Source organism: Urocitellus parryii, chromosome 1, assembly GCF_045843805.1.
Source record: "Urocitellus parryii isolate mUroPar1 chromosome 1, mUroPar1.hap1, whole genome shotgun sequence".
NCBI lineage: Eukaryota > Metazoa > Chordata > Mammalia > Rodentia > Sciuridae > Urocitellus > Urocitellus parryii.
This window is the reverse complement of record NC_135531.1, coordinates 145,755,693-145,781,727: the sequence shown is the minus strand read 5'-3', so window position 1 is coordinate 145,781,727 and position 26,035 is coordinate 145,755,693. Positions and strand designations below refer to the sequence as shown.

Sequence of the window (26,035 nt, the reverse complement as noted above, 5' to 3'; positions counted from 1 at the left end):
ATTCTGAGGAAAGTTCTACAACAAAGGATATAATTTAGAGTGATCAGAGTATGAGGAGCCAATGGCAGCAATGAGCTTGCCATGTACCTGGCACATAGTAGAACAAAACACGAATGGGCATTTCTTGGGCATTTGCTGGAAGTCCATGAGGCATCATCTGTGTGAAAAGCACAGCTTAGAATGGGCCAGTTTATAGGTTGTGCTAAAGGGTAGATGTGGAATTTGAACAGCTAGAGCCCTTGACCATTTTCAAATACTATAATTCTCCCAATGTTAAAATCATTGTAAGATAATTTCATCTTTCTAGCTTTACTCAGATGCTAATAAGGGCTGGCGGCAGTATCCCTGCCTCTCCTGAAAGATTCAGCTACCTGCTTTGTAGAAATGCTCATTAATCCAGAGTACTAGGTCACAAGATGCTAGACAAGGAGTTGACATCTTCTTATATGCTGCACAAAATAGAAATGGAAAATGACCCTATGTCCACTTCAAAGTGGAATTTCTTCTTAAGATTTAGAACAGGATTAGAAATTTCCTAAATTTGCACATTTTGCCAGTTCAGTGTTGTTTTCCCAGTGTATTTAAAAAAACAAAAACAAAAAACAAGCAGAGCATCTCTAATTAAGTCTTTCATAACCAGACAGGTGTCCACTGTCACAAAAGCCTCATTTTGGGGATGAGATATGATAAATGCTGAACCCAGGTCATCTGTATGGCTACCCCAAACAAGTGAGGTATTGATCACAGCACAAAGAGATTTCAGAGGCAAAAGCAAGAGCAGCCCCAGGATCCGGCTGATGGCCACACACACCACTAATTCACCTCAATAGGCAGGCACCTCTGAGCTCAATTAACCCTTATTCCCAAGGCCACCCATAAACCCCGAGGTAAACATGGCTCTCCTGGCCCTTGCTTTCTATCAATGAAATAGATCATTTCTATTGGAGGCCCAGCTTATAAATTCCCCTTGCTAATAAAGAGTCCAGTGCTTCTGGGGCAAGCAGGCGAGCACTCGAATCTTGTAACATTGATTCTGTAAACCAGAAAATTTTTAACTTCTGAGGGCGTCCATGATTCCTTCTGCCTTCTGAGGCTATTGGAAGGAATCAGAAATGCTCTGGAGGTATAGCAGGTGATAGCAAATGTCCCCGGGTACAGCTGTCTGCACACAGAGCATTGGTTGTTAAATATGCACTGGAGGCTGAAAGATTCTTTTTTTTTTTTTTTAAATATTTTTCCCCTCTCTTTTCCTTCTTACCATGACCATTGTTCAGAAGCAAATTGGAAATCTGGTAATTAGGCCCTGACTCACGGTGTAGTATTAAAGTCCTGAGCCAAAGTTCAACACCCTGAAATGAAATTTAAACCAATTAATCTGTTAGATTTTTATCGCTTGTCCGTGTTTTCTCAGCAATTCCCCCAGCACGTGGCCTTTGATCAACTCTCATACAAACGCTAAAATGTGTGCCTGCTGCTAGCAAGATGGGGTGACATTAACATGGTACTCATAAAACAATCAGAGCAGTGGAGCCCTCAAACAGGCAGGGCATAGTAATATTTAATAAAAGCGCACACATAATCTTCAGAATTAGCATTTTGTGCCTTGCAGTACCTTGGGGAGAAGAGCTTTTATTTGTGGAGTGATCATTATTATAACAAAGAAGAGCTACCTAATAATTTCCACTTTAACTCTGCAATGTGCCATGAGCATTTCAGAGCCATTATGCTAAACTGGTGGGGTAATCATGTTATTGTCATAGTTTGAAGGAAGGAAAATCTCCTCTACTTTGGTGGCTGGTGAGGGGTGGGGGAGGATTAATGAAAAGAAGCAAGGAAAAGAAAAAAAAACAAACTTTTATTTTTAATGAAATTTAAAATCAGAAATTGGCTTCTTGTTCTGTGGCTATAGTATGGAAATGTATTGGAGAGGAAGAACAATCTTTTATTAATTAAATTAAGAGTTTACTGGTAAAGGTAGTTTGTATTCAAACATACCTCCCTCATTTACTGTTCCCTAATATTTTCTTGGAGATGGAATTGTACTGATTATTGTGTCTCTGGGTGGAATTGAACTCTTTTGTAAATCTTTTCACTCTCAAATTCTGCTGAATCTATCCACTTGTGATTATTAGAACATGGGCTTTCATCGGATGTACTTCTGCTTTCCTCTGGGTATCTTGAATGAAAGAAAAACAGGTCCCTGGCTATTTCCAGTGTTCTCTGGGCATCCTCAGACAAAACTTACCCCAAAAGAGGAGGGATGGAGAGGCCCAGGGTCTGTCAGTTGGCACAGCTGATTGCAGGTGATTGTTTTGTTTTTTAGTGTCAGTTTGCTCTGAAGAGAAAAACTGTTGTTGAGTGTTCTGCTGTCATTTAATTTTTAAAAATTATTATGATATATTACCTTAATATATGCTCATTGAAAAAATTCAAACTACATAAATGTCGATAGAGTCAAACTTACTCGTCTCCTTTTTCTGTCAAACCCACTCTAGTTACAGTTCTTTTTTATGAAGACATACTGGGAACAGTTGATGTCCATTCTTCCTTCCACATCTTCGTCTAGCATACCTATTTACATGAGGTTGCACATACACATGTGTGTGTACACACACACACACACACACACACATATACACTCTTGCATACACAGGCTCATACATATCATTTTAAAAATAAGCAGGCTCACACTATTCATTAGTTCACAAATTGCCTTTTTCACTTAATTTTATGTTGACATCTTCCCATGTCAGTTTATAGAATTTTTCATTTGCTCTAATAAAATTCTTTCTGTGATACATATAATTGTCCTATAGTTTATTTAACCACTCCCCCATGGATGGCACCTATCTTCTTGAATTCTTTGCTGTCGATACTGCAGGGAACTTTTGGATACATCTACTTTGGGCCATAATTGCAAGTATCTCCTGGTTAGTTTTAGTTTGGCAGGTTTATTTGTGGCTAAGGTATAGGTGCTAAATGACAGCCTGTCAGTTAAAGCCGGTCCAGAAATGTGTTCAGCCTATAGATTAAATATATATAATGAGTCTAACATTTGAAGACTGAGAAATTTCAAACAACAGTCTAGATTCTTGGCTTTTTTGAAAAGATGGGAAGCCTGACCTACCTTGAGCCTACATCTGGTGGGTCCCAAAGGCTGGAGCTGAGCACCATTGTCACCTTTAGATGGGCATGTGCAGTGCGCAGTATCCTCCCACTGCTTCCCCAGTGCTGAGTGACAGGCCCATCCTCTTTTGCTAGTTCTGATGCCCAGAGCAGCTTGCTGTCTTTTTGTTTCTGGCCTTAACCTACATGGATCTGTGAACTCTTAACAAGGGTTCCTAGGCCGGATTCCCATTAGCTAGTTGCAGTATTCTCTACTTGTGTTATGGGCATTTGGGGATTCTTCATTTTCAGGGACTATCCCATGCATGGTTTGAACTTGGCATCCGTGACCTCCAGTTACTAAATGCTGATGGCCTCCCTTCTGCACCCTCTCTCCCAGTGGGAATGAGCCATAGAGTTTCCTCTCAAGACTAGTATGACCTGAAAGATGTACAGGAGCAACCTGAGAACCCTCTGAGATCCTAACTTAGAAGTACTGCCTGACTTACCTGTTCTATGAATGATTTGTAATCCCAGTAGAGGAGAGAAGCAGGATGGATGGAGTGTGTCACTCGGCCTGAGTGCTTCTCTCGAGGTCCTTTTCTCCAAACATCTAAGAAGATGGTGTCACATAGTGTTTCCCCATTAGGTTCTGACTTGGTGTTCTTTCTTTCCTCTGACTCATTGACATTCAGCCTGGCTTCTGAACAGGTGCTCATGGTATCTGAAAACATGACCACTTTCCTTAGGAAGAGATTAAAAGCATGCACATACATGTATTCTTACATGCCTTCTCTATCTTAAAAATAACAAGGGGAGAAAAAGAGGGATGGAGTCCAGTGTAAACCAGCAGGTCTTGGCCATTGCTATTGTAAGGACTTCCTCTAAGATCCATGAACACACCCCTTCCCCCTCTTTGTGTACAATGGTGAGAAACCTGTAGGAGACCCTACTCATCTAAACAGATATATCTGCAAGATTAAAAAATGAACATTAACAGAAATCCCAAAGATAAAACAGATAATTAGCATGAAGGCCATTTTGTGGTGTGCCAGGGTAACCACAGGGTCAGTGCTTAATGACACCACTGGATGCCACACTTTGCCATTAACCAATATACAGTATTTCTCAGAAGTATCCAGAGAGATAGCAACACCTTTTCTATTCTACTCTGGCAACTAAGTATATTGAGTTATAAATGAAAAAAAAAAGTTAAAGATTTTGGGAAATTAACAAACTATTTCTAAACTGTTTATATTTTAAGAACTTTGCATAGTTGTTAAGTGTTGTTTATCTTATGAGTTGCTTGAAATCATATACTCTATTTTACCATTGGTTCAGGAGCACTTAATCATGCATTTAAGTCTTTTTAAAAGAAAGCTTTTGTTTAAGACAAAGTCCCATGTCTGTGGAACATTGATCACAGCCCCCATGTGTGTTAAAAAAAAAAAAAAAAAAAAAACGGGCAAGAATTCTGAAGTCAAGTCATGAATCATTTCCATTTTCTTGATTAGTTATTTTGTTTGGGGGATGAAGTGGAGGAGCATAAAGTCAACCGAGCAGCCTTGTCTTAGCTGCAGATGCGTTGCCATAAGCTCGGCCAACATGCGATGTTTACTTTGGATATTTCCAAATTTCTCTGTGCAATTTTTAAAGATGAATTTGAATCAGAACCAAACCCATGCTCCTTGTTTGTGTGGTGGCACGTGAGCAATGGTCCCACCGGGATGGACTTAATGTTTTCTTTCCTTCTTGCAAAAGTTAAAGCATGACATTTTGCCAAATTTGACAAAGTCCAATAATTTTTTTTTGCCAGTTCTTTTCCCCCCATTAAAATTAACTGGAGCTCTTATTGGCTTTAATGCTTGGACAGTCAGTCTTGAATACTTAATAAACTTTTTTATTAAAGAGGAGTGTCTCATTCTCTCTTCTTGCACAATATCTTCCTTGCTTTAGAATTTTGCTTTGTTGCTGTTCATGAAAGTAATCAGGAGAAGAGTAGCATGGCATCGTGGAGTTAAAAACTCTCAGTGGCCCCAAGGTGCCCTCAGAGAGATTTCAAAACATGATCCAACAATTACATTGATGCCTAGCAATTCTGTTGAAAGGATGCCATGCTCATTAGGCAAACCACCTCCAGTCTGTTTGGAATCACAGTATTTTCAAACTATTTCCTATCTCCAAGGGCCGTTTACAATGGAAAAGAGAAGAGATATGAAATTTTGAAAAAGTTGGTTGTAGGTTTTTAAGCCTGGGAAACACAACAAAGCAAAGGTCATAGAGTATCTGTGGCTCAGCCTGGCCTCTGCTATTTGGTTGCATAATTCACCCTGAGTGACCTGTTTTGCATCTATAAAATGAGATCCATGACATTTATTTGAAAAAATTCTAATGATTTTTAATGAGGAATGTTGCTATGTTAGTATTATAGATAGAAGGCTCAGAGTAAGAATCACCCCTGCTATGTCCTCCTCTTTCTTAACTTCCCATTGGACAGAAATGTTTCTCTAAAAATGTATAAGTTTTCTTTTCAGGAGACAGATTTAATTATCAAGCAATTCTGTAAGATTTCCAGTGCATTCCAATAAGTCACCCATTTTTAAAAAATTTCTACTAGTATTTTGTAAATTCAGTTTCACTCCTGTGTTATATTTTATAAGGTTTCCAGCTTGATCAAGATTTGGGTAAAATATATATATATATCTTAAGAGAGACAATGAAAGGAATGCTGAGAACTGAGGCTGCACCCTTGGTTTTAGGTCCCAATGTGGCTGAGAAATGCTGAGATCTTGAGGGACTTTCTGTTAGTGAAAAGATAAAAGATTTTTTTTCTTTTTCTCAAGTCTCCCATCATTAAAGTTTGGTTCTAACAGCAGTCTCCTTCTCTTTTTCATGTGTGTTGAAAAGCAGCTACTCCCTGTATCAAAGCCATCAGCCCCAGTGAAGGATGGACCACGGGAGGCGCGACTGTGATCATCATAGGGGACAATTTCTTTGATGGGTTACAGGTCATATTCGGTACCATGCTGGTCTGGAGTGAGGTAGGTGTTGTCTGAACATTAATATCTAATGGCTTGTTCTAGTTAAAGATACTGTCTATACTTGAATTTCTAATAGAACGTGTGGCATTTTGTGGGGCTGCTCTAGGTGGGCCGGCTCCTGTCTAGGAGAACTTCGGGAAACTAGGAAAGATGGGTTGAGTTCACCAGGAGGTCCAGCTTTCCACTGGGTGATTTCTGTTCTCTGGCCCGTAAGCACTGGGAAATCTCTGTTTTGTAAATTGTCCTCTTGGGCTTACATGGAGTGGAGGTCCTCTTGTATATTGGGAACCAAAAGAAGGTGCAAAGTAACAATATATATTGGAAGAGCTACTTTAACAAGGTAGTCTGAGGAATTCTATACACAGAGTCTAGCCTAGCCTGATCTTCAAAGACCACCATTTAAATGACACTACTAACCCAGGTGCAGATGATTTTTGATTTACTAATGACTCAGAATGAGTGATTCTCTGGGGAACCTGGAAGAACCCAGGGCTTTTTCCACCATAGGGATTTATAGCTCTGGAGCACCTTGGGATATGACTTCAACCCTAAGAAAATGACTTCGTCCTATCAGTGCAGTGCTTTCTAAGCTGCCAGTTGACTTGTCTGGCAATAACCAGCATGAGCTTAAGATCACAAAACATGAACATCATCACCTTTGCATAGACGTCACAGTGACTTGCCTTTGTTTTCTGAATTCTGAGCATCAGCTTCTCTGCCAGAATCACTGTGTAGCATAAAACCAGTGTTTGTGCTGCAGGAGACCAGAGTTCATCCAGCTGGTTTCAGAAATAGTTATATTAACTGCTAAACTTGATTGTGATCTGGGCTCTTTATGTAGATCATTTCAGTCTTTCCTCTATACCACCAAGTAAATACCCTCAGATGTACCTTTTCTGGATAAGCTTACTAGGACTTGGAGACAAATAATTCAATAACCAGACAGCAGCTGCTTACAGTCCATGGACCAAGTGATGTATGTGTTCATTGCCATGCAAAGAGGTCAGAAGCAGACCTGAGCTAGAACCCACGGTCTCTGCTTCTGCCTATGATTGTCTGCCCTTGGAAAAGCAGTTTAGATAGCAATGTGCTTTTTGTTTAGAGAGACAATAGGGATGAGTGGAGAGTGAAGACTGTGATAGTTGGGTATGCTGACCCAACTGAACCTTCCAGGGAGTCTGTTCTTTCTAAGGCTGCCCCATGTGCTTCTCACTGGCAGCTGCTCACTGGGTCGAGCCCCCTGCCAGCTCCTGCAGCCCCTGCCTTTGCATTTCCCGCTCAGCCAACAAGAGATATGCACTTGGCCAGGGAATCAAAGTTCTCATAAAGCTGCATCAGAAATGAGCTTTTTAATGCATCCAACCATTATCCAAGTTGGATCACTCCAGGAGTGAAAGGTGGACTCCGCTCCCACTGCTCTCTGCGCTGTGTTCTCCGGTAGCAGCGCTGGGTGTCAGAGAGAAGCCACACAGATGTGGGCTATCGTGCTGCCAGCCGTGTGTCTTTATTCTGTTGTGAGCAGTGGCCCTCACAAGGGCATTCTCTCCCAGATCTCCTGAGCTGAGCTCCTCTTCCCTTCCTGACCTTCTTTCTGTTGCTTATCATGGAAAATGGGAGAGAAGGAAAATGAGGCTCTGGTCCAACTCCCTCCGATGCCTCTATTGTCACAGCCTGTGTGGGCGCGCCGGGCAGAGCCTGCACCACTGCTTTCCTCATTCCTACCTCTGGACTGCCGGCAGCTGTGGCTGTGTCATGAACCCACCATGTCACACCATATCACAGAGAAGCAAATTCTCACCATTCATGACACATAGACTCATGACACATATCCACCAATAAGAGAATTTGCTTCTCTGTGATATTAAAGAGGGAATGGCTAAAACACATACGTGTCATGAATCCACAGGGCTCCAAAACTATTTGAACAGACATTCCTTGAAATGACTAAGTGCCCCGCAGCATTTGCTAGGTGTCTACATGGAGGACTTTCAGTTGGGCTATGACCACATGATTGTCCTGAGGCTCAGGGTAATAGATCTTGCAGAAGTGAACTCTTTTGTTCAATTTTGTAAACTATTTCTATATTTCAGTTTTCATATAGGTGACTTAGCAGATATAATTTTCCCTGCTTCTTTGTGTGCAGAGAGAATTTGGCACTACCTCAAAAACAAACAAACAAACAAAAATTGTTTGGGAATAAGAAATAGAGAAATAGCTCACACTACCAAGGGCAATCACGCAGGCTCTTAATAGGTATCACTTTATTTAATCCTCCTGTTAGATACTCTTGTTATTCTGATTTTATGTATGAGTAGTTTGAGTGTCTAGAGATTAAAAAAGATAATTCAGCAAATATAGTCTTAAGAGAGAGATGGACACCTATCTGTCTAGAGTCTTTGCCCTTGACCGCATGACCTTGAGGTTCATGCCATCTCTAAAATGCAGTACATCTGATTTTAAGTAGATTTTAATAGATTTTAATCATGTCTTCCTTTCTTCGTTCTCTAGCCCAAAGCACCCGGAAAACAGGCTGGTGGGTCAGGACAAGAGCATAACAATTTTAGATTAGCAGTTGATGCTATTATTTGGAGTCTTTTTTTAGCTGAAGAATTTTAAAAAGATTCAAAGAAAATAGGGTGGCTTAATTTACCCTTATCTATGTTCTTCTCCTACCTACCCAATCTTTTGCAAATGAGTAGTTCAGTTTAGTTCACCGATTGCTCCCTGAGGGTTGGGAACAAGAAAGGTGGCACTCCAGTGCTCCTACTTGAGGACCCTCTGTGAATCCCCACTCCACCCCCCACATCTACATGGCTTTCTTGTGATTCTCATTTGCTCTTCCTTTCTTTTGAGAAAGTAAATTATTTTACTGATGTTATTGGGCTCCTTACCCTGACATATTTCCAAATACTTAAAGAGAAAATTCTCTGTAGTGTTTTAAATATAAATCTAGGAAAACCAATGAGATTGATGTGTACTAAGTTTTAATGTGGGTTGAGTTTTTTCCTTGACCAGAGAAGCTCTTGGTTGCCTGACTTTCCGACCCACATGTGATTTGGAGCAGTGAGGGGCTCCTGCTACTGTTGCGTAGCGTTCCTTGTTGTTTTAATATCTCCTTCAGAATTCCTCTAATTTCTAAACAAAGAGTGTTAGCTGCCTTGCTTATGGTTGTCTAACGCTGGGATAGGTACCATGGGTAATTAAAGTTGGGTTTTGTGGGATCTGGTGTTTTATTTGGAAAGACAACTTGCTCCCATGAAACAAATTAGAGAGTTGCATAATATGTTTATGTAATCTAGTATTGAATTTGTGGTTTAAAATACAAGGCAAGGTTCTAGAAGGCAGAGAGAATGTAGTGAGTCAGATGTAGACTGTTCAAAAAACGAATCAAGTTCCAATTATGTGTGGATGACTCTCTGAGGGAGGTAGTTTCAGATCTCACAGTTTTTCTATTAAATAGTTTTTCTATTTAAACACAAAAATACCTGAGAGAGTGCATGCTGCTTCAGGTATTTTATCTGCATGTCTAAGAAGTACCACAGTGGGATTATCAGGGAGCAGAAGGTAGTATGTCAGGGAAGGATTGAGATTGCCTACAGGAGCAGTGGGCAGAGAGAGTTGAGGTACCTGGATGATTATTGCAGTCCTGTTGCCCAGAGGGTCCAGATCTAGTCAGTGTTGGTCACTGGACCTCACTTTCCCCATCTGAAAATGACGACTTGAGGCCAATCCTCTTTGACATCAAAGCTGCCCTTCTTTTTTATCTAGAAGGGGCCAGTGACTGTGGATGGGAAACAGCTTCTTTTCATCCACGATTGCTCTTTTCTTTCAGAAGACACTTGCAATGCACACATAGATTTATCTGCAAAGGGTTCCTGAATTTCTTTAAAACAATTCAGCCAATAGAATCTTCCTTTTTATGTCTGCAGTCAACATTTCTACCCCTTATGCCTCAGATTCTAGTATCTGATGTAAACCCGAGACTTACATATAATATTGCTCTGATTCATTTTCCATATAGTTCTGTTGAATGCTAGTTCTTACGAATATTAATAGATGCCTCGTGGGAGATGAAGGAAATTTTTTTCCCAGTAAGTTTGGGAAATGTTGAATCAAAAAAATTGAACTCGTCCTTGTCATAGAACTTTGCAGAATTTTTGAGGTACCCAATGCACAGTGGATACCTAAGATGCAGTATTTGGCATGTCCCAAACTTTTAGAACCATAGAACCCTTGTTTTCAAGGATCACCTCACAAGAAGATGGATGGGTGATGGCTGGAGTGCATTTTGATTTTATGTTAATGAAGTCAAGTCATGAAATTCAATCGTGGAGTGGTTGGGCTGGGATAGATGTGAGAAAAATAGTCTGAAATATTTGCAGAGCATTATTTAGATTAGACCAGGAATGTTTGGAGCCATTATTCTTTAAAGCTGCAAGGCTTTGAACAAAATTTCTGTCATATTTTGCATCTGGTTTTAGTCAGTACACACTTAGCATTAGATGCCATATGATTTCGTAGGACAGCTATATTTAAAGATTGGCAGTACCACTTAGCTCAGATGGGAGAAGCCAAAGTTTCATCACTGTTCAAACCAATTAGCTTCACATAGGGGCGACATATTGTCTTCTTCATCCAGATGAATGTTTTGTTCAACTGTATTCCCAGAGACAGGGAATGAAGACAAAAGAAACTATCTGTGGGTGAATGTAGTTGGGTACATGGCAGTTTGGGGGTGGGGGACTGGAAAGCAATTTTACCATTTGAATCCCCAAACTAGAAAACCTAGGGTGAAAGCAGTTCTTGATTCTTTTTTCCTCTCTACTTTCTCGTTCTCATTTGTACACCTGATTCAGGGAAATGAGTATTAATAAAAAAGAGAATTTGCTTTTCTGTGATATTAAAGAGGGAATGGCGAAAACACATAAGTGCATCCTACCGGATGATTCCCAGGCCTCTTTGCCCAGCCTTGATTTTTACTGAACCACAAGTCATTTGGTGTGTCCAGGAATGCTTCTGGGTCACCAAGTACAGTGTTTTTATTTTGTGAGGAAGAAGAGGCTCTGGAGAGGTACTGTGACTATTCTAGGAGCACATTGGCCGCCTATTGCTAGGGTGAGAGCCTGGTTCTCCTGACACCCAGCTTCACCCACGTTGAGTTTGGGGTCATACCAGGTTTTCTCATGAAATTTCCATAGGCTTTTAAAGTACTTCATAAATTTACCAAACCTTTCCAAATTTTACACAAAATGACTCATTCATACTATATTATAAATGAGATAACAAATACCACTGAAATCTCACACACACATAAGGAAAGTTGGGGGATGCTATTATGTCCAATACTACTTCTTTCAAATTTTCATAATAAAAGTAAAACATAAATAGCCGTGTTCATTTATTTTTCACATATTGAGGCTTACAACTTGAATCCAAAGTTAATTACATGCATAGATTTAAAATAACTGATAGCTGCCTTGTTTTCCTTAAACATGTGTTTCAAAGTCTGTTTTTATTTAACATGTACTTATTGACCACCTAATATATGGAAGATGCTTGATACAAAATTAAGAAGTTTATTTCTTTCAAATAAGTTACATTAAACTTTGAGTGTGTCTTTGAAGAACAACTTTCAAGCCCAAGTAATTTTATGAGGAATCATTTCTAAATGAGCTAGCATATTAAAGAAACTCAGATTAAAATGGCCTAGTGGCTGTTTTAGTAGAGCTAAACCATTACAGCTTTTCTCCCTTTATTCCTCAAAATGCTTCAGTCTATGTTTTCATTTTTAATGATGAAGGCACTTGAAATTTGTCCTGTCTGTGGATAATTAGGGGATAGTGAAAAAAGGCTTTCAGATGACATTTTCATCTCCATGTTTCCATGTGCTCAGGAGGTACTCGTATGTGCCTAGAACTTGAAAATAGAAGCCACAGAAGTGTGATGCATTTCTAATTTTAATTTGAATCAAAGACAGAACTCACACATGGCTGCAGCCACCTGACTCTAGGAAGAACATGGATGTCTATGTCCTTTGCTCCTTCCTGGTGTGCTCTGTGCTGATTGCTGGAGGGGCTCCCTGGTGCTCTGAACTGAAGACCCCCTGCTCCTGCCCTAACCTTTCCTGGTTTCTTGTCTCCCAAAGCTTTCTTTTGGCACTCAGGCTCTTTTCAACCTTCTCCTGCAGGGTGCGCCTGGATTTATTCCGGGTGCATTGAATTGGTGGCCGCTCCTTGCACCTGAAGGGATTCTTTGTCCTGTGCTCTGTCTTGTTCTTCTCTCTGAGTGCTTTCCCTTTCTTCCTGTGCCTGTGTTCTTTGCTCCCAGGATCCTGTAAAAGACCACCTTTTCCTGTGAGCTCTTCCCTCTCTGCCCCAGGTGTAGATATTCTCTCTCGTGTCCAAATTCCTACATTGCCTTCTCTCTACCATATTATGTTTCTATTCTTTTCTTTTATTATTGTGATTCAAGGAAGTGCCTTCTCTCTTGAAGGCAGGATCCATGCTATGTTCAGCTCAATCACTCACAGGGCCCCAGCACCAACTTAGAGGTCAGATGCTTTATGTTTGCTGAATGACGCTTCCTCCCTCTCTCCCTCTCTCTCCTCCCTCCCCACTTTCTTCCCTTCTTCCTTCCTTCCTTCCTTCCTTCCTTCCTTCCTTCCTTCCATTTAAGCAAATGTTCCTTGTTAACGACTATTATATTTGATGATGCTTCAGAGTAGCACTGTTCATGCCTGTAATCTCAGCTGTTTGGAAAGTTGAGGCAGGAAGAACTCAAGGTCAGCCTCTGCAATTTAGAAAGACAATGTCTCAAAACAAAACAAACAATGAAAGAAACAAAAAAGAGCAGGGGTAAAGAATAGAGCTGAGAATGGGGATATATCTCAATGGGGGTGGGGGGAGAGTAGACATAGCATCTTGGTTTTTGTTAATGCATGTGTGGGTAGGTAGTTCATACTTAGAAATATTAGTTGCACATTAAATGTGTACCTAAATACTTTAGGAAAAACCTATAGAAATGATGACAATAAAGGAGTAATAAAACCCGCACTTTTTGAGTGGTCTGTTTAGGGGATGCCTTTCCCTAAGTTCATTATAGGTATTATGTCAATTTATCCTTTTAATAGTACTATTAAATGTCTAGTTCTTCCCACATCCCCTATCCCATTCTCTCATAATGGAACTGAAGGTCAGAGAGATAGAATGACTTTCCAAAGGTCCCACAGCTGTTTCTTTGCAAAGCTTGAATTTGAACCAAAATCTACCTGACTTAAGAGCCTTCTCCTAGCCATTTAATATGAATGAAGTCAAACCCATTTATTCAGAGAGTGTTATAATGACTTCAACTCTCCAAAATTCAAGATCAAACAAAAGATAAAAAAGAAAAAAAGAAAGAGAAGAAAGTAAAAAGAATAAAAGACTTTCTTTAGTGTAAGCAGAACAATAATTTTTAACAAATGATGTTCTCTGTTTTTCCCAGTTACAGCATATGAGAAGGAGCCAACTAGAGACAGGTCATATGTGGAAGCAGGTTGTTAGAAACAGGCTCAGTGACAGTAGAAGTGACAGCTGACAGTCTAATGTCTAGGGCAGAAATGGAAAACCTAAAAAGCAGACACAGAAGTATATTATTGTGTGGCACCTTAATGACTATTCATAATGGTGGTGGCTCTGAGTCAGGAAGAAAGAGCTGGCAATTATTTCTAATAAATTCTGATTAAAACAGCAAGAACTGTGTAATGCATCCTCGAAAGACTTCCAGCCAAAGCAGTCTTAGGGCCACTGTATTAAAAGAGATTTGACTTCAATTTTCTGTAGAGCTTTCTTAGGGAGCATCTCTCAGTACTTGGAGGGACATGTTAATTAAGGACTTACTGAATAAATGTGCAAGTATCAATGTATACAGTATGCAAATATGGGCTACACCACAAAAATATTAGAATGAGTCTTTGTCTTACTGCTTTGATATCTTTTTGTTTTCAGGCCCTTGAAGGACACTAAAATTTTTCATTGAAAGGCAAATTCATTCCCTCCTTCCCCATCTATCAGTCTTTTGGCCCTCCTATTTTTCTTTCCTAATTCCACAGGCAAGGGTTTCCTTTAAACTTCCAACTTTGATAATAAGCATTTGGTCCCTTCCATAAATGCATCTGGCTCTGTTTTTTCTTTTATATTTTAATTTCCAAACAAACAGGCAGACACACAGGTCCCGGAGCCAGGCTGAAGCAGGGAATGACATTCCTTCTTGCCTGAATGTGGAAAGAGCAGCCTTGAGAAAGAGCTCATTGTGTAGTTTTAGACCACAGGGGCTGGCGTTGCCGGTGTCTGATTCTCTCCTTGTGGACCTTAGGAACTCACCAGTGCTCCTCCAGCCCACAGATGGCCAGAATGGGATCCAGTCTTTAATGGGGCCCAATTGGCATACTATCTACATCCTGGGAAGAAAGCTAGAGAAAGTTTATTTAAAAAACAAATTACAAAATAAATAAATAAATAAACCCACAAAACCCAAAGGTAGTCGAAGCAGAATATATTTATTTTAGTCTTTTTCTCCCAGATCTGTTATTTTGAAAAATGATCTTGTGACTGTTTTGTTTTATACAATTAACTGCATTGATTGAAGGGTCGCGGTGAGCTTCCTGGTCAGCACTGGGCAGCATATTTTTGTCAATGTCTAAGGAGGATACCAGGAAGTTTGTGGTGGCCAGTTAAAAGTTTTTTGTTTTTATTATTTTAGTAAAAAAGAATTCCGAATGGAATGGTGTTGATTCTTTCTCTTCTTCTTTCTTTCTTTCTTTCCTTTTATTTTTTGTTTTTTGTTTTTGTTTGAGTGTTGGCAATCAAACCCAGGTCCTTTAACTCACATACTAGGCAAGCTCTCTGCCACTGAGCAACATTCCCAGCCCCCTTTTTTTTTCATTTTTATAGATTCATAAGGAAGTTTATTGAATCTTCACCTTAAGTATCAGTGGTGGTTAATGGCATCACAATATTTATTCATTCAGTTCAATGATTATTTATTGAGGACCTACTAGTTCCAAGGCCCCATGAAATACTGGGAACCCAGTGAAAAAGAAGAACAAGTATCTGTCCTCACGGGGCATGCATTCTACTTCTGGGACACAGACCCACATAGCAAAATCTTGCCTCCATGTCTCTACTCTCTCTGTATCTTTATTGAGATGAATTTCAGACAGTGTTAAGAAACACTGCTGACTATTCAAAAGCCAGAATTCAAATCCCCTATTTAAACTCCATTCCTGAGACTTGAGTTTCAGAAGTCTCCTCTGACACTCCAGAGTTTATCTTTGGGGATTCATGTGACCCATCATATTCTGCTAAACATGGGTTTAAAGCTATTTTCTTGAAAGGACAAAAGAAAACCAGAATGTTTATGAAACAGTAAATGCCTTCACTGGCTTTCTCTCACGTTCCCTGAGAAATCATATACTGCCTTGGAGACTGGCAATTCTTGGGAATGAAAAAAATCTGCGTTATGAAACCCAGAGAACTGTGATTAGGGAACAAACCAAAATACACTGAGGCATTCAGGGAGCATCTCCTGATTTATGTGGTGTCCACTTCGGGGGAATGGAGATACAACACGGAGGTCCAGCCGGTGCATTTTCCAGGAACATACACTTCCCTGCTTCATCATGCTGTAGGAGCTCCTGGAAATAATATTTCTTAAATGCCATGTTTAACTCCCAAAAGATGAATGTGCCTGAGTCGAGGAGAAATGAGTTTGCTTGTTTGGTCACTAACACTGTGGTTTCTCTTTAAAAATCCTTAGATCGATTTGGTTTCAAAGCTTTAATTATGCTTTTATGTTACAGTTTCCTTATTTAAGTGTCGGCTTCATGTCCATCACTCAGTACCCCCTGCCTATCTCAAAAGAGATGGATATTATTATCCTAATTGAGCAGGAGAATGCTGTGAGAATTATTAATACATAAATTAAAAAAATTAATCTGGAAAGCACTTTAGGGTCCCTGGAGAAGCACTACCCAAACACAAAGCGTATTTAATGTTATTTTCAGTTCCCCCCACGGAGAAGATTAGAACTGGAGCAGTAGATGATTTAGTGGGTAAACTGAGGAATAGAGAATGGGCGTGGCCAAATGGGCTACAACCCAGACCCTCTAGGGCACTGTGCTAGGGTCCACTTTAGGCTTTTTCTAGTTACACATATTAATGATGTTTCTGAAGAACTAACTTTTCTTTCCTTTGATGTCTTCTTAAGTCATTGCTTGTTTCACACTTTTTTTTTTAAGCTTCTCATTGGTGAAGATGATTAAGATATTAAATCCTAGGACTAATAATGAAAAATCACTAGTGTGTTTTCTAGTAACCCCAGTTATGTTTTGGTTTTGTGGTTTGGCATGCCAACTGCATTTTTTTTTTCTTATAGTTCCACAGGTTGGAATGTGTGCATAAAAGCTTCTGTTGGAATTTCATTTTCGTTTTTCAGGGGAACCCATTCCACCTAACCTTTACCAATGAGAAAAGTGCTTTGCATGCTTCTGTGTTACCAGGACTTTTAGGGTGTAGGCAATGCCAAGGATTCATGCTGTAGGAGGTGGCAGGAGGGTGTAAAGCCCATGTGCCAAGAATCATGGACAAACTGTTTACCAACAATGCAGGGAGACATGGCTGAGGTTGTACAATTGTGGCCATTGGCCAGGGAAACTTGCCACTACAGATGAGTTCCTTGGTTGTGTTTCTTAACTTTCCAGAAATTAATTTTCTTCATCTGAGAACCAGGTAATAACCATACCTGCCCCCTAATGCCACAGAACATATGTGAAGTTTAACTTCAAGGTTAGCATATGGCACGATGGTGACAAAAGACCATTATTGCTGAGGTCATCGTTGAGGTCATCACCATCAGCAGAGTGACAGATAATAAGTGCTTCTCAGAGAGGAAAGAATCCCCCAAACTCCCTCTTACTCCCCAAAGCTCTAGCATGCTGCACTCATGTTTTCAAACACTAGGACCTATCACTCATACACACAGAACCTTGACTACTAGGAGAGTCTTTATGAAGCCATTTGGGCAGCTGTGCTCCCTGCGCCCCTCTTCTGGGCTTGCAGACTCTGGAGGTGGCCTCTTTGGAGATCTGCTTCCCGGAGTAGTGGCACCATCTGCCAGGCATCCCCACTCCTGAAGTGGCCCCGTTCCGCAGGGTCTGTGTGTGGGCTCCCCTTTCACAGCAGCATGGCTTTTCACCCAGAGGGAGCAGAACCCTTGCTGCTGGTATGTCCTTGTCAGGCTGGAAGCCTCTCCTGAGGCTCCGCAGAGATCACATGTGCTTCATCTTGATGCCACACTTAAAAATTCCTTCTTCTTATCGTAATATAAACAGTTTTTCATTGCTGAAGAGTTAGAGAATTCAGGGCCACGTGATGAAAGTAAAGTCACCCTTAACTTTACCTTTTAGTCTTTCTTCCATGCAGTTATAGATCTAATTCTTATAATCACATGAAATACTGATTGCTCCAAACTGCTATTATTCTCCTTTTAACTTTCAATAAGTATTTTTTCTCACAAAGTAATTCATACAGATGCAAATATTATTCTGTAATTATTTACATGATTATTATTCCTTGTGCAAGTAGATGAATTTACCATGCATGTGGGTGCTACATATGCATGTGTGTGTGTGTGCACATGTGCACACACACACACACACACACACACACACACTCATATAAGGGAGATAGAAGAAAACTCACATCTGAGGTTGTCAGTCTAGGAATAAACACTCACCATTTAGATTTTTTTTTGCAGGTTGCTTTTCCAGTGTTGCCATCTTAACTTTTTGCAATGTATCACTTCTAACTGGATTCACAGACCTTTGGCTATGCTCCTCTTTTTTAATCACTTAGATGAAATGTAAGCTTGGTCCCACGTTATGATAGGACATGAGTGCTGAGCCAATCAGATAATCAATTCAGGAGCAATGTAGTTAAGGAATCAGAGTTAAACATGATCATGTTAAGAAGAATGGGTTTGGGCTGCGGCTGTAGCTCAGTGGTAGAGTCCTTGCCTTGCATATATGAGGCACTGGGTTTAATCCTCAGCACCACATAAAAATAAATAGATAATGTGTTCATCTACAACCAACCAACCAATTAAATAAATAAATAAAAACAAAGAAGACTGGGCTATTATGGAAAAGGTTTACTACACTTAGTGGATTTAGACATCTAGTAGAGCTGTGATGTAATTTGCAGGTATATTTATTCCAGAAACATTTTAAATTATCATGTGTATAAAGCATTAATTTAACAACTTCGGGGAATGCAGTTGTGAATTAGGCTGTGTCTCTGATCTCAAGGACTATTGGGATAAAAATGTAAAAAGCTCTTTATGGCACAAAGCAAAATAGAAAGAGTTAAAGTATAAATGATAGAATAGCATAAGTTCCTACAAAATGCAGGCGACTCTGACTCGTAGGACCAAGTAAAACTGGAATAGAGAATAAGCGCTCAAGGCTTCAGAGACCAAGTTGAGTGTTGGTAGGGCAACGTGAAGGCAGGAAATGGTGTGAAGGAAGCTAAGCTGCTGGGCAAGGCTGCGTGAGTTCTCATGTCCGAAGCCCTGCATTCCAGAAAGTGGAGAAGCATGGGAATTGGACCAGAGAGGGGGATTGGCTGCAGGCTGCACCCTGAGCATTATGCTAAGGAGTTAGGTCTGTATATTATAGTAGGCACGGGGGGGGGGGGGGGGGGGGCAGCAGGGGGCCTGCGTCAGGGCGTGCCATGATGAGATTACATTTGATAGTGTTCCACAGAGGAAGTAGAAGTAGAGAAAACCCGTTTAGAAGACCATCCTAGTATTGTCATCATCTGAGTACCAACAGGGTACAGCCTACATGGGAGAAGGAGGGGAGGCAGAGAAGAGCCAGGGGAGTCTAGTGGAGATATAATCAACTTGATTTAAAGATTGCAGCCTGAGAAAAACAAAACTAAACCAAGTGTGCTGTTTCAAGTGGAGGACCGCATTGCCACCACTGAGAGTTGACTAAGAGAACACAGGAGCGAGGAACACATTTAGAGATAGTAAGATGGTAAATGGGGCCTGGGCCAGGTGAGATTGAAAGAGCAGGAAGACATATTTGGGAAGATTCTGTGGCTCTGTTGTTAATAAGATTTGATGTTTGACTAGAGGGGTCAAGTGCACAGGTGTAGATAAATTTGGCAGTTAGTTCTGCTGAAGCAACTAAGCCGATGTGTGAACTCAAGAAACATTATATAGGTAAAAAAGAAGGAAAAAATGGGACAAAACTTCTAAAATTTCTATATTGCAAACTGACAGAAAATGAGGGATGTCAAAATAATAAGAAACCAATGAAAAGAGAAGAGCTCTGGGAGAGACATATTTCAACAAAAGAGATTGGTTTTCTTCCTATCCTTTCAAATAACATTAGTTAACACGCCTGCCCTCGGCTTTTCTCATCTGACAATGGTTTTAAAAGACAATGCATGTTAAGGTGCCGTGTAAATGATCCCACTTCGTGAGTGTTAGGTCTCATGACATCACAAGGATAAAGAGAGTGAAGGCGTCCACAATGGACCACAGCAGCGTCCGATGCTACACAGTTTGTCAATATTTATTTCCAGCTCAGTTTGTTTGGTTATTTGTAATTTAAGAAAGTGAAGTCAAAAGAGCCCATCTGCCTTCTAATTGCCCAGGAGACTACTTTCCAAGGTGCAGAGCATGTGCCCTTTGTAATACAGAAGACAGTTTTGAATTTGACAAGGACAGGAAGTAGAACCCAATCACATGGTGAGAAAGTTATCTGCCTTTGGTTTCTCTTTTAATCCTTCTGACTCATATTTAAGGAGAAAGTCTCAGTTGGGGCAAAACAAGTCTTTAACATCTAATACTAGCAAATCTCCTTTCTCAATATAATTATGCATTGACAGTTTCCAGCTAGAATTGAGCATCATATTAACATTAAAATTACTGTGTATAATAGCTCCTTATTTGAGCAGGGGACATCAGTTTTTCAGTTATGCTAGAAATTTGAAGTTTCCTTATAAAATAATTTTTTAAACAAAAAGATACTTGATTAAAAAAAACTAACACACAATTATACAGGTGGTTGATAGATATGACAAACTGAGAAACTGGTATGTGGAAGTTGAGAAAAGTTAAACTTTATGGAGCCTGTCTCATCTTGGCTCTGATGCATAGAGTAGCTGCCCTCGGTTCACGCAGGATTCGTTTTAAATGCTCGCTAATATAATTCTGTGATTCTCTGAGTGATTTGTAAATAAGCTTACAAGTTCAAATTGATCAAAGTTAGCGGAAATGCTTTTCCTTTATAAGCTGTGGATATCATGTGTCAGTAGTAGGGGCCATTCCCAGAATGACATCTACATTGGGGAAAATATTAACTAGTTCATTTTCTAGTGAGGACTAGCATTCTGACCTCCTCTGTGAAAGGGAGTTGTTTCAAAAAGGCATCTCTGTTCTTGACAGGGTGATTGATTAAAATTGAAAATGAAATTGTAGATGGAAATTTGCTTGAATTTCCTGAGCTGAAAGCTTTATGCTAAAATCTCACCCTCGGTAGTTTCACTGTCGTAACACCTAATCAATGTATAAAGTCCATAAATTTTGTTCCTTGGTGTAAGCTCATAGTTACTAACTCCTTATCCTCAAAAAGAAATCTTCATCCATCTATTTACTAATATCTGTCCATCTCTTAAAAACTTGTTCCCTCAAGAAAAGGAAGAGTAGGTGAAATATTTTCTAACTGGTTGAAAGTTCTTCTAAGTATTATTGTGAATAAAAGTTAATCTGAATCCTCAGTAACTCTTGAACAGAGAAACGTACCACCTGTTGGAATATAGGAACATGGTGATCTTCACCCTCAAAATATAGCAAAGGATCAGGCAAAAAAAAAAAAAAAAAAAAGTAGAGATGCCTAGGGGTAGAAAAAATCCACACAGCCTCCAGGTCTGAAAATCTTGTTTGGTACTACATTTAAAAACTTTCCATATGAGCAATTCTTCTTGGTGAATGAATGAAAGGAAGCTTTGGCCTCATTAAACACACTGTACCACTAAGTGACACTGTGAGTCCTCCCTGTTATTTTAGAGGAACATTTTATAGATGACCAGGATAACCTTGTGTAAACAATTTAACCTTTTGAAAATTCTGTTTTCACATCTGAAAAAAAAGGCATTAAAATACACCATTATCCTGATGAAATTAACAGTTGTAGGTAAAGTCCCTAGGATTGGGACTGAGTAAGTGTTAGTTCCCAAACTTGATCTGACACCTTCTTCAGAGTTGAGATTAGCATATACTTGATTTTGAAAGATCATCTTTTACTATCCTTCAAAACCTCTTTCCTCTGCTATTCTATATGCATGATTAAATTTGATTTCTTAGTTTCTATACTTATGGATTACAAGAGCAGATTAAAAGTTTTAAAGAATACCAGGAGGAAAAAGATAAAGGAATGGAATAAAAATTGAAATAATTTCACAGTCATATCTATTGGGAAGCACCTAGGGTACAAATGCAGCCCTTCATACTTCAGTCGGCACTTAGAGCTTTTCTGTATTACCGCAAGATATAATACTGGGTATTCCAAATGATGATCTTGGTTTATCAAGGTTAAGTTGAATTACATGTACTTTGCATGTTTCAGAGAGTGTAAATGCATTTTGGAGGAATTTCAATGAGAAAAGAACAAAGTTCTAAGACAGCATTTCTTGTGCTTTCATGGGTAAATCCTTAGCTGTCTGAAACACTGTGCTGTGGGAATGGATTCAGTCTCCAAGAGTCCCTCATGCCATGGCCTCCTGGAAGTATCTTTTGTGTATCTTCTGCAAATAAGTTCTGACTCCAAATGCTCTATGGAAGAGGATAAGGCATTTCTCCCCCACCCCTACAACAGCTTTATTGAGGTAGAACTGAAGTACAATAAAATGCACATATTTGAACATACAATCTTATCAGTTTTGACATGTATGTAACCAATACAATCAACATAAAAAGCATTTTCATCACTTCTTAAAAATTTGAAATCTTGCAGATTGTGCTTCCTGCATGATTTATTACATTAGAAATCAATCACATTAAAATATGGAGAATCCCACCTCTACATGTTGACTATTTCAAAATTAAATAGCACATTTATAAATATCTCAGAGGTCAAGGAAGAAAGCACAAAGAAAATAAATATAAAGTGCTTTGAACTAAGTGATGATAAAAGCTTAAGATATCAGGATCTCTGGAATGAAACAGTACTCAGATGAACATTTTTTTTAATATACCTAATTTTCAATTCTCCGGTATTTTTAACTATTCTAATGCTCTGAAGACACATTAACCATTAAAAATATATTAAAACATTCATATAGGGGCACACTTCTTTTGTCCCTAGATCCAACTTGGCTTAATATTGTTACATCCTATCTTTATTTTTTATATTTTGCACTTAGTGAATTTTTCAGATGAACATTTATAACTCCAAGTACTTGTATCAGAAAGAGGATGGAACTATCAAATTATTTTCAAATTATGTAGTAGGAAGGAAAAAATAAGAGTAGGAGCAGAAATATATGAAATAGAGAAGAAATAATACAGCTAGAATTTGATAAAAAATAAACAATTCTAATCAAGAACATAAAAATTAGTATCAATGGAAAGGAAGTTATTGAAATAATCCTACAGATGCTAAAAACATATTAAGGTAATATGACAATTGTATGCCAACATATGTGACAGCTTATATAACATGGTCTATATTAGAGAAGGATCCATGTGCTGCAGAGAAGAAAATGTATTCATTTATTGATAGATGAAATACACTATATGTCTGTTAAGTCTAAACTATCAGTTGCATTTTTTATTTCTATAGCTTCTTTATTTAGTTTTTGTTTGGAGGAGGATAAGTTATTTCTAATTCCTAGGTTAAAGTGATTTCTATCCTGATGCCCTTTCTTTGCATTTCAAGGAGTATTTGATAGAAATGACTTGTGAACTTTAAGAAAAGCAACTTTCTCCCATTCTTTCACCAGGACCTGGCATTAGGGCAGCTTACCGAGGGGAGGGGGGTACCCAGGAGTTGCTGGTAGTTCAACCACACTGGAAAAATGTGTGAAATTGATCCTAGAAACCTGGGGGTCATGGGTTCCAGATCACCAGATGTAAATCTCATCCTTCTAAATTGTTAGGTCACTTTGTGAAGCCATTAGAATATTCTGGGCTTTCCTATTTGGCTATTCTTGTTGTCACATGTGATTCTTTGGCCAAACACTTGAACTGAGCCTGTTTTGCCCCTTTAAAGTGTCCCTATGAGAACAGCACAAAAAACAAGTTAATATGGACACATTGTAGATGTTGTACAAGATCCACTATATACAGACTTAGAACCACAAATATTGAGCTAAGTGCATCTGAAAGGAGTCAAGGAGTGGGCAATTGCTGACGAGAGAGAGAGAGAGAGAGAGAGAGAGAGAGAGAGAGAGAGAGAGAGAGAGCGCAAGTAAAATCTAGCACCATCAAATTCAACCAAATACCAGGGCTGGATTTTTCAAAGAACCAGATAATGCCTGTTTTATGGCCATTAATAACATTTTAGTTATATAAACAGAGATAAGAGTAATAAAAAATAAATTCAGCTTTATAGGCTAATCTGATTGCCAACAGAGTTCAGAAATGAACTTTCTCGTTGTGGACATGGCGTTGCATAATGGACCAGTGACCACTCTGCAGCCCTCTCCCCAAACTTCCATTTCCCTTTTATGGAGAGTCCTTAGTTCTGCCAGATCCGCAAGCTATTCCAGGGAGGCAGATTCTTTGGTTTCCCCTTTAAAGCTCTTTGATTGTGCCTCTGGTAGTTAATGCACCAAATGGTCTTCAGGGGCATTTCCTATGTGTGCTCTGCAGCTAATCAGGGTGCCTGGGCCTACTGTTTTCCTACCTCGGTGTTTTCCACATGTTTAAGGGCTCAGTTCAAACACCAGTCTCATCAATTTTGGAGAGGCATGGCAGAGCTCTGATTTGAGTGTCTGTTTCGAACAGAGATTTTCCAAAGGATATCCTGAAGTAGATAAATCATTTCATTAGGCCAGGTTCCCTTTTCAAACCAGGAAGCACAGTGCCTGCCATGTAGGAAAACCCAGATAATGTTGTTATGGCTGTGCTCAGAGCACTTGTAAATATTGTTGTCAGTGTCTTTTATACAAGTTCCATCAAGATTGTGTTTAAACATTGACAGGTTAATTATGTGTTTTAAAGCTTTGTTTATGGACAGCTGATAGGGAAGCCGTGACATGAGTCCTTTGCATGTGGCAATGACCATCTTCTTCCCACAATGTCTCCTCTAGTTGATCACTCCTCATGCCATCCGTGTGCAGACACCTCCGAGGCACATCCCTGGAGTTGTGGAAGTCACATTGTCCTATAAATCCAAGCAGTTCTGCAAAGGGACACCGGGCAGATTCATTTACACAGGTAAGAACTGCTGTGCATGGGGACTTCAGGGCTGTCTTGGCCTGTACGGTCTTTCACTTTCTCTCATAAGCACAAGTGTGTGTGTGTGTGTATATGTGTGTGTGTGTCTGTTTAAATCTAGTTTCCGTTAAGACCTACTTTCTTTTCCCATTTCACTAGATGTATGACCAGATGAGATACTTTGATTATTATTAAAGAATTCATCTGGGTGTCCATGTTGAAATAACTGGTTGGATATCTAAAGCACAGCATGAGGAATAAAAGGAAGAGTAGTTGCTAGACAATGCTGAGGTCTCTCTGGAGGTTAAGCCAACTACTAGGGTTTGCTTGCTTATGGAGTAGGGGGTGTGCTTTTTAACTCTCTTCTAGCTTGCTTGTAGTATTTGTATTAAATACAGTTAGGAGTTTTCTTGTTTAATTCTGGGCTGGTGCCTTTTCCCCCAGTCAACTGCATTTTGTACTCCCAAAGCAGCCTTGGCACAAGGACCCGCCTTGTGGTAAGAAGCTAGGGTTACAGGGTGAATATGAATTTCCTCCCATCACATGCAGGGAACCAGGCAGGATCTGGAAAGGCAGGAAGTGGAAATGCACCCAGTGCATAGTCTGAGTGCTCCCCCCGCCCTCCCCCCCGCTCCCTGCCATATTGTAGTGTACAAACCATACACCCAGGGATCTTTTTTAACAGTTGGGATTCTGCTGGAGTAGGTCTGGGCAGAACCTGAGACTCCTCATTGCTTACAGCTTGAAAACAAGAGCACACTGCAGGTCAAAGGATCCCATGTGGAGTAACGAAGTTTGGGGGCCCTCTGCTCAGTATCAGTCATCTCTAGCTAGCTTTCTTCACAGGCTGGTTTCAGGTCTTGTCTACTTTGCGAAGGACCTCAAGGCCAGAGTACGTACAGAGGGGAGGCTTTCACACAAAGAGATTCCAGAGAAGTAAAGGAATAACTCTGTTAACACATCCTAATTATAACCATACAATTAAATGGACAGATTTTATTTTGCCCTGACATTTGCCTTAAAGCATCTTTCCCACGTATTTTAATACTAGAAGCAAAACCAAACGTGTATCTTAGTCAGTCTCTTTCTCTCAAAATTATAAAAACAATTAATGCATCCTGACCCTTGGAAATGCCTCCCAGCCCTTTAAACAAAATGCAGGTTTGGTGCCTGCCTGACGATTAGTTTTAGTTAATTGAAAATTATAGGATTGACCCAAGAGGAAAATTTTGTTTGCACTCCAATCACTTTTACAAATTAAGGAAAATTACCACAATTTTGTTTAGCTAAGGTTTCACACTGAGTTCAAGAAATTAGCTCAGCTATCCCAACAAAGTCAGCACTTTGTTAGTGAGCACTTGAAAAAATAATAGTCTATCTGGAGTTTTGTGGTGTATACAAAC

At 39.6% G+C, this 26,035-nt stretch overlaps 1 protein-coding gene across 4 annotated transcripts in view; it reads left to right on the top strand.

Annotated features, from left to right (window-relative positions):
- Nucleotides 1–26,035, top strand: part of Ebf1 (EBF transcription factor 1) — a 377,056-nt gene that overhangs the window by 271,704 nt on the left and 79,317 nt on the right. For 2 of the 4 annotated variants that reach the window (XM_026388301.2, XM_026388299.2), the window contains exons 9-10: nucleotides 6,016–6,146; nucleotides 24,506–24,632. In XM_026388301.2, coding sequence (XP_026244086.1) covers nucleotides 6,016–6,146; nucleotides 24,506–24,632 — 258 coding nt within the window. Of the gene's footprint in view, nucleotides 1–6,012; nucleotides 6,147–24,505; nucleotides 24,633–26,035 lie in introns of all 4 variants that reach the window. The other 2 variants (XM_026388300.2, XM_026388298.2) reach the window with 1 other exon arrangement.